Source organism: Phyllopteryx taeniolatus, chromosome 6, assembly GCF_024500385.1.
Source record: "Phyllopteryx taeniolatus isolate TA_2022b chromosome 6, UOR_Ptae_1.2, whole genome shotgun sequence".
Taxonomy (NCBI): Eukaryota; Metazoa; Chordata; class Actinopteri; order Syngnathiformes; family Syngnathidae; genus Phyllopteryx; species Phyllopteryx taeniolatus.
Window position 1 is genome coordinate 26,012,416 of NC_084507.1, and position 9,248 is coordinate 26,021,663.

Consider the following 9,248-nt stretch of genomic DNA (forward strand, 5'->3'; position numbering starts at 1 on the left):
TATTCCACAGTTGGTTATCCCCAATGTAGTGCTCTCAATGTATCCCACAATGCATCTTGAAAAGTAGTGAACAATGATGGTCACTAAAAAAATCAAATATATCCCATGAATGAACTGGGCCGATACAGAAAAAAGATTTTTCATTTCCGGGGTATTGTTTGATTTTCGGCACGAGCCGATTCTATGAGTTGTGGTGCGAAAATTTCTAAAAGCGCAACACATCACAACACGGAGGGACTGCCTAAAGTGCAAAGTGCAGCATGTTTACAAGCTTCTGGTGCACAAAACAGGAAATTTGTTTAAACATTCCTGAGGCAGAGAAAGGTAGAGGACACAGGCTTAACATTCTTAAAAGATATTATCTTCCTACCGTAAATAGCCTTCACTGAGCAGTACAACACCAATATCTCTTCTTCGAGTGGCAAGCAGAGTATATACTTACAGTATGTTAACTGAGTACATTTACTTATGCCTAATGCAACCCCTCCCCTCTCTTTGAAAAAGTACTCCCAGGGCAAACAATGTGTTTAACAAACAAAGACACTCACGTAAAGCTTGCCCAGCCATCTTTCCTCTTCACTATTTTTGCAACATTGACTTGCCAGCACAAATAGAAGTTATGAAGAACTGACACAATTGCTATATTTGCTTTCTTTTCATGATGCCTTCATTCATCTTTATAAGATACCTGATTGTATAAATCCAAATTAATCCAATGAAATCAAATCCTTAAAGTGCTGTATCTTGAAAGCGCTGGTGTGGCATTGTAAGTTGAACTAATGACATCTATGTAACTTTTTACCTGCTCAACACCAAGATGCAAATGTATTCCTACACCTCAACAATTCAATACATTAAATTGCTGAAATTTCACTGATGATTGACATTTTTTTAACACCATGGGTTTGAGTTTGACACCAAAATAAATTAGCTGTTTTTTGCATCACTGTCTCAACATCTGCTCAGTATTTCCACTTTGTAGCATTTTCTGATCACCTCAGATTCTAACATAGCTGTTATTTGAGCAGATTGAAACCATGTTTTTCTTTATTTTTCTCAAGCTTCTGCACCACCCATAAAGTCCTCTGGCGCCACCCAGGGGAGGCACACTTTTAATAACTGCAATTTTATCATAAACTTATGAATGACAGATACAGGCAGCTATAGTCTAACAAGTTGCAAACCTCCGCTTGTGCTAAAGGCTTACTAGGCAGCTACTAAGGCTAAAAAAAATTTGTTATCAAGGAGAAAAGCATGGTAAAAGAGATCCATCCATCCATCCATTTTCTGAGCCGCTTCTCTTCACTCGGGTCGCGGGCGTGCTGGAGCCTATCCCAGCTCTCATCGGGCAGGAGGCGGGGTACACCCTGAACTGGTTACCAGCCAATCGTAGGGCACATATAAACAAACAACCATTCACACTCACATTCACACCTACGGGCAATTTAGAGTTGTCAATTAACCTAACATGCATGTTTTTGGGATGTGGGGGGAAACCGGAGTGCCCGGAGAAAACCCACACAGGCACGGGGAGAACATGCAAACTCCACACAGGCGGGGCCGGGGATTGAACCCCGGTCCTCAGAACTGTGAGGCAGATGCGCTAACCAGTCGTACACCGTGCCGCGGTAAAAGAGATGTAAGAGGGAAATTGGCTGTGCTTTACCACCACCAAGAAGGGAGTGTTTATGGAGAGCAGTTCTTCCCGCCTGGGGAGTATTTAAAATGTCTCAGCTCCAGGCGCAGCCTTTTTGTCACCCCACTTTATTACCTGTGCAAAAGCAGCACTTGTGACTGCTTAGACTGTTTTCTTATAGCCCCACCACGGGGGTCCTTTTCTTCAGCAAAGACCAAGGTGTCGTCCCTATTCAGAGGGATAAAATCTATCCCCAGTGTTTTAACTGTAGCAAGTATAATATACAACAACAAAAAATGCTGTTGATTTTTCGACGGTTAATTTTGTGACAAAGACAAAGTGTGAGAGAATTGAAGCTTTCATGAGTGATTTGATCCTTAAATATATATAGATAACACTGTGCAAAAGGTCATCATTTGTTGCACTGGCAATACTGTAACGTATCCAATTATCAGCGTCTTTAGTACAACCCCAATTCCAATGAACTTGGGATGTTGTCCATCCATCCATTTTCCGAGCCACTTATCCTCACAAGGGTCACGGGAGTGCTGGAGCCTATCCCAGCTATCATCGGGCAGGAGGCGGGGTACACCCTGAACTGGTTGCCAGCCAATCGCTGGGTACATATAAACTAACAACCATTCACACTCACATTCACACCTACGGGCAATTTAGAGTCTTCAATTAACCTACCATGTACAGTGCATGTAATACTATTGAAACTATGATTAAGCATGGTTTCAAAATTAACCTGTACCTGTACAGTGCATGTAATACTATTGAAACTATGATTAAGCATGGTTTCAAAATTAACCTGTACCTGTACAGTGCATGTAATACTATTGAAACTATGATTAAGCATGTTTTCAAAAGGGTATATGATTATGGATGAGCAAACATCGAAAAAGGCCTCCTACTACATATAGAGGTGGGCGGTAGAGATTTAAAAGTCTCTTGACGTTTCATAAAAGGCTATCTGCCTACATGCTCAGACACACGTGTCCCATTCCCATTATAAACATTGACACATATCCAGCACCAGTCAACACACAGATCAATAAGTAGCTTTAGGCTCTGGCTTACATGTTTGCCTCCTGAGTCACTGGAGCATGAAAAAGCCACTAACCCTTTTTCATAATGTGCTTTCAAAATGACATAAATAAGAGCATGCGCCGTATGGCGTGTCAAACTCAAGCTGAATGTTGTCGCTCTGTTTTTATGGCTTTTTTTCTTTTGTAAAGGACAAGAAAAGGCTTCAGCAGTTTGACAGGAAAAGCTCAGTCTGGCATCCAGTGAGTTAGGACTGCCAAGTTGAATATGCTACGGTGAAATGGAAGGGATTGTTTGAACTGATCCTAACATGATCCTCTTTTCCTACTGGTATTATTTTGTGTAGGTGACATTTGCATTAGGAAACTCTGTCGTATCATGTCAAAGTTAAACTTAGCATTTGTTTTTCAACTGGACCCAACTACATGTCATGTATTATTCACACAGAGGACAGCAGCACGTTAAAAAATGAATGAGAGGTTTTATAAAAATGTGCCTTTGAATCAGCATTTCCCATGCAATTTTAGACATAAAAGCGAAAGTTACTCCGGCCTGTTGTTCTGTATACCCACTCATATGCAGAATATGTCACACAAATGACAACGGTAGCCCTCCATTAATCAAGGTCTCTCTTAAGGGATGCTGTGTTGAATTTAAATGTGGTGCTTCATTGTAGTACGGAGTTAGAATCCTTACAGATCTTTTCTCTAGTGCAGGCTTATGGATACGCTAAAAGCGCTTTCCCGTCGGAGGTGTTTGTTTGAATAGCTCGACTCGAACCAATCAGCACATTAGTGGAGCCAATCAAATCCTTCAAAGCTGTCCTGACAGGTATGGCTTGTTTAAGTTTATTTTCAAAGCTTACCTATAAGCTTAATAATGAGCAAGATCGACTTGTCTTGTCCAATGTTTTACAGGCCAAAGAAAATGTCACCAGCATGCTGTACCACACCCACTTGGCCTGCTTACAATTAGCGTAAATGTGAGATAAATGGCTAGTCAGCAAGCTTACAAGACTGCTCAGAAGACCTCAGTTATTAACATTGTCTGAGTATTGCGGTTGCAGTCACAGAGCAAAGATTACAAATAGTTGCATGTACAAAATGCTGCTGCATATTGTAATGATTGCATTTCCCCTGAAAATGCCAGTTGGAAATCTGCTCCATCTTTGGTTAAATCTACATAAAAAATACTGTAAATAAGAATTCCTTTAGAATCAGCCAAACTGATTTTTACTGTTGATTTTTACTGTCTTATAAATGATGAGAATACTGTTGTACATTCCTGTCGATGGCAGCAGTGGATAAGACGTACTTAGTACTTGACGTAACTGCCTGCTCTTTATCCAAACTGGAAAATGTTTATCATCAAGGTTGTCAAAGGCTTCTGTCTCTGATATGGTGAGCAACATTTATGCCTTTATGCTATTATATGTTCTATTGCTAAAATAGTTACAATATTAAACAGGTATGCAGGTGTAAATTTAGGAAAGATACTCAGAGGTACACAGAGATCGCAGGCCAATCACAGGACATTTAGGCTAAAAATGAACATTCAAACATGTAAAACATTCAAATAAAAAACAGTAAGCATGGCGGGTGTGCCTTCTTGCGCCATATGATGATGTATTCTCAGTAATGTAGTACAAATAGTTTATTACCGTACTTATATATATATTTTTTTTCAGATGTTTGTTTTACTCCCGGCGGCACGGTGGACGACTGGTTAGAGCGTCAGACTCATAGTTCTGAGGACCCGGGTTCAATCCCCGGCCCCGCCTGTGTGGAGTTTGCATGTTCTCCCCGTGCCTGCGTGGGTTTACTCCGGGCACTCCGGTTTCCTCCCACATCCCAAAAACATGCATTAATTGGAGACTCTAAATTACCCGCAGGGATGACTGTGAGTGCGAATGGTTGTTTGTTCCTATGTGCCCTGCGATTGGCTGGCAACCAGTTCAGGGTGTACCCCGCCTCCTGCTCGATGACAGCTGGGATAGGCTCCAGCACGCCCGTGACCCTAGTGAGGAGAAGCGGCTCAGAAAATGGATGGATGGATGGATGTTTTACTCCCTTCATTTGAAAATAGATGGCCAGTGCAGTATTTGAATCTCAGAACTCTGTGACGCAGTCGTACGAACCACTATTACACGTACACGTTCACAAACTAACTTTTTTTCATTTAAAATACTTATTATTATTATTATTATTATTAAAGTGCTTCAATCGTAAAATCTCATAAATTACCTAAATTAGCTTCAGTGTCGCGTGCGCGTCACAGGAAGTTAAATAAATCAACATCCGGGTGACGCCTGCTCGTCCGGCTGTTGGTTGAGCGGCTAATGCTAATCGAACGCCGCACTCAAATCGACTGTATAGCAACACATGGCATCTCTGCTCCCTATTACGATAAAGAGCCAGCCGGTGGCCGCCGGCTCCGCTGCTCTGCGAGGGAAGAAACGTCCCGGTGTTACTGGTTGTCCGGCGGGGTTTGCCGCTCAAACGCCCAGCGGGGTCACCAAGAAGAAGAAAGCTCCGCTCACGATGACACAACTTACACAAAATCAGGTAGAAACAAAGTAACTCTCACGTCCAGGGTGCAACATAACGTGTTGTCACCTTGTGTTTGTTTTAGTTTTCATTATCTAAAGAAAACAAATACACAGTACTCGACTCTGCTGCTGTCGCCATGCTTGTTTATACCATCTGACTATACACAGTACAACATATTCCACAACTATTTAAATAGCAAACCTCCCATCTTCAGTTGTAAAGAATCAAGACTTTGGGTTTCAGATAGGGCTGGGCAATAGGTTCTTCGGGGGAAAAAAAAAAAAAAATAAATAAAATAAAGTTTTTTTTCCTTACAAAAATGCGATTTCAATCGACTTTGCTTATTTAAAAAGCAAAATACAATGACATTATTCAAAACAAGTTTGGCTTTTTGGGATTTGCTTTATTCCTCCTGATACCAAACAAACAAACATTGAATTTCCCCCCGAACATTAATTTTAACAAACTTACAAATAGAGGTGCAATAATTAATCAATTAATCAACAATTTATCAATTATCCAAGTAATCGACAGCTATTTCAATAATCGATTATATGTTTAGAGACCTTGTTTAGCTTAAAACTGTCCAAATCCTCGGAATTTCAGCCTCTCAACAGTAAATATTATCAGATGTGTGTAGTCCTCCATGAAAACAGGCTAAATGTCTTGGTGTTTAATCAAAATAAGACATTTGCAAACATCTGCTTTTACTTTGGAAAACAATCATCAGCATTCTTCTGACATGACAAACCAGTTACTGAATCATAATCAATTTATGTTTGTCCATTTGCAGCACTGTCAATTTGCAATAATGGCCTGTTTTTGAATTAAGGGATGGAAATGAAAAAGTTGTTTTTAATCCGATTAATCAATTAATCTAAAAATAATTGACAGATAAATCTGTTATTAAAATATTTTTTTTTGCCACCCTACTTAGAAACATTATAAATAATATATAAAATATATATATATTTTTTTCTTTACAGATAGCAAAAAAATACAGCTGTTGGAAAATTGTCTCTTTAGTCGGAACCATTGAAAGAAGCTGGTCCTTAGTAAATCAACATTTTTAATGTTCAACAATGGAGCATTAAATGAGCTGTCAAACTGCTCAGCAGGTGCACGTCTATTTCCAGCTCTCTCGCTGTCTTTTTTTCACGCAGAGTTGTACTGGTAAGGCAAGGCGACGTCAGCAAAAAATATTGGAGGCTTGGAAGCACTTAGGTCAGGTCAAAAGTTTCTAATGCCTCCGTCCCCACCTGAGCAGAGTTCATCGTCCATTTCGCAGAGCATCATTCATAGTTGGCTAAAAGTGTTATCATCCGTGTTTACCATAGAGTATCCCCACGCGGCTGAAATGGCTTGTACCCGGAAGGAATATCGCAGGCTGGTAAATTTTGCACAAGTATCCCTCGATGGTTGCGCTCAAATTGTCTTCTTAGTGGGAATTAAACCTGCTAACTCGCTTTTTTGAAAAATAGTGTCCAGAGTGGTTGGGAAAGTCGCTTAATATAGGGACCAAATTGGTAATTTGGCAACAATAACTTTCTGGGTTTTTTTTGTTAGTGCAAGCAGTGCATGTCAACAGCCACATGCTTCGAACCTCAGAGGTCCTTAAAACAAATTCTTCAAATTGACTTGACGACTAAATTCAAATAAATATAGTCGATAAAATGCACAGCTCTCGCTGGTCAGGTTACAGTCTCCTTACATCATAGTCATTTCAAACACTGATTGTGTTCCAATCAGATGTCAACGGTAGAAGTTGTCACTGAGATGAAGGCGGTCGGACTGGTGGAGGGCACTCCGATAACAAGCATCAGCACCAGCACAGAATGCATTGCCAAGCCACCGCCGTTCAAAGACCCCTCATTTATGGTGAGTGAGGGCCATTTTGTTATTTAACACCAGTATGAGTTTGTGACGTCAACTTTAAATGTCAATGTTTTCTCACCAAATTGCCAGCACTCTGGGATCGGCGGAGCAGCAGCAGGCAAAAAGAACAGAACCTGGAAGAATCTCAAACAAATTCTGGTTTTGGAACGGACTTTACCCTGGAAGCTCGACGACCCAAACTGTAAATGAATCTTTTATATTTAACTGACACTTGTGGATTCTGAATGTAATTCATTTTACTGAAGTGGTATTCATAGTAAATTCACATTAACCATATTTTGTTATAGTAATAATAATAATAATAATACTGTACTGTATCTCCCACTGGGGAACCTAGAGAATACATTTGTTTTAATAACTTTTATGGTACATATACAGTATCATCTAGGTGGCAGACAATATTGAGGAAAGTGTTTTTTTTCACATCTGTATTTTTATTTCTGGAACAATCTTACATTAAATTCTATGTAAGCACTACCGTAGCTGACATGTTTGACTGCAAACTAGCTGAGACCGAATCAACAATGCCTTTGCAGGACAATCAACAATTCCACACAATCAATACAAAAAAAAACCCAAAAAAAACCCCAGTGAATTAACTAAAAGATTATGTTCATTGACAAATAATGTAGTCATCCAATTATTTACCTTTTGTAACCACAGACTACAACATTGATGCTCCCCCCTCTCTGAAACCATCCAAAAAATACTCCGACATCTCTGGACTCCCTGTGAGTAATTTCATGACTTATTGAGGAACCATCACCATTACCGGGGTGAAATCTTCAAACTGTGACTTATTGTTGTTTGGCCTTTTTTCCTCAGGCAAACTACACAGACCCACAGACCAAACTACGCTTCACATCCACAGAGGAGTTCTCCTACATCCGCCTCCTCCCCACTGATGTTGTGACAGGCTACCTGGCCCTGCGGAAGGCAACCTGCATCGTACCTTGACAGCCAAGTCCCAAGTACAAATTGGACAGATTTGGAAATTGCAAGCCGGCTGGAAAACCTTTGAACAGTGACGTGATATAGGAAGGAAGTGTTTTATCTTTTTTTTTTTTTTCTTTCTTTTTAGCAAAGTTTCCTGTGTTTACCTGGTGTAAGGGGGCTTAATCATTGTGGTTAAGTTTGTTGCAATGCAATGCAATATGCCCACTGGTGGATCAGTTCAACGGGCTGAAATTGGTTTAAAAATGAATGTTTTCTATGAAAACATGTAAGTGTAATTAAACCCCTGCTGTGATTTGTACACGTTTCACGGAGTTCACATCCATGCATGTTATGCAAATAAAGCCCTCTGCCTCTTTATAGTCAAAAAGTCATTTTTGAATTTTACTATTCCCACATGGCTGATGGGTTGTATTGTTTCCAAACATTGTTCTATGCTGATTTTATTAATTTGACAATTTGTCAAATTATAACCTGTTGATTTGCTAAATCAACATTCCCTTGTTACTATTATTACTACACTCGGAGCCTAGTAAAAGGTATTATACATGGGGAAAAAAAACCCTCACCAAATGCTAATTCCTACATTAGGCTGTAGTCACGTGAGTTTTTAGGTGTGTAAAATGTACAGTACATCTAAAACAAGTCTTCATACAGACACATTTGTGTATTGAGGGATTTAGAGTGGATTGATGTTGTCTGAAATGAATCATAAATCAACGAGTAAGCCACTTGTGTTGAAGCTACAGCTGTCTTTTATTTCTTTAAGTCACTGACAACCCAATTTTATATCATAGACTGAAAACCAGCATTTTACTGCATATGGGCAGAGGAAGAGGAAGACCATGCTGTGTGTGGGGCCACTCACTTATTGCGACAAATAACATGAATATGGGAATTGCTTGGGTATCCCCTCCTTCACACTCTCGTCCGATAGACGTTTATAATTTACATAGGCACTCCCACCACACTTCAGTTGTACAGCTGGCTTCACTACCCTTGTCCTGCATGCTTCCTGTCCTGTGCTTCCTTCACAGGGTGTAGCACAACTGCCCCATACAACACTCATATCGAATGTGTCATTGTTCTAGATATACAACACCAATTCAAATGAAGTTGGTACTTTGTGTTAAACATAAATAAAAACAGAATACAATGATTTG

The 9,248-nt window shown here is 39.9% G+C and overlaps 1 protein-coding gene across 1 annotated transcript; it reads left to right on the plus strand.

Annotated features, from left to right (window-relative positions):
* The first annotated feature begins 4,964 nt into the window (after window positions 1–4,964).
* On the plus strand, window positions 4,965–8,447 carry ino80c (INO80 complex subunit C). Its single transcript, XM_061776572.1, has 5 exons — window positions 4,965–5,250; window positions 6,985–7,113; window positions 7,201–7,312; window positions 7,795–7,862; window positions 7,957–8,447. The coding sequence occupies exons 1-5, from the start codon at window positions 5,068–5,070 to the stop codon at window positions 8,086–8,088; spliced, it is 624 nt and encodes a 207-aa protein (XP_061632556.1). The 5' UTR covers window positions 4,965–5,067; the 3' UTR covers window positions 8,089–8,447.
* The last annotated feature ends 801 nt before the right edge of the window (window positions 8,448–9,248 follow it).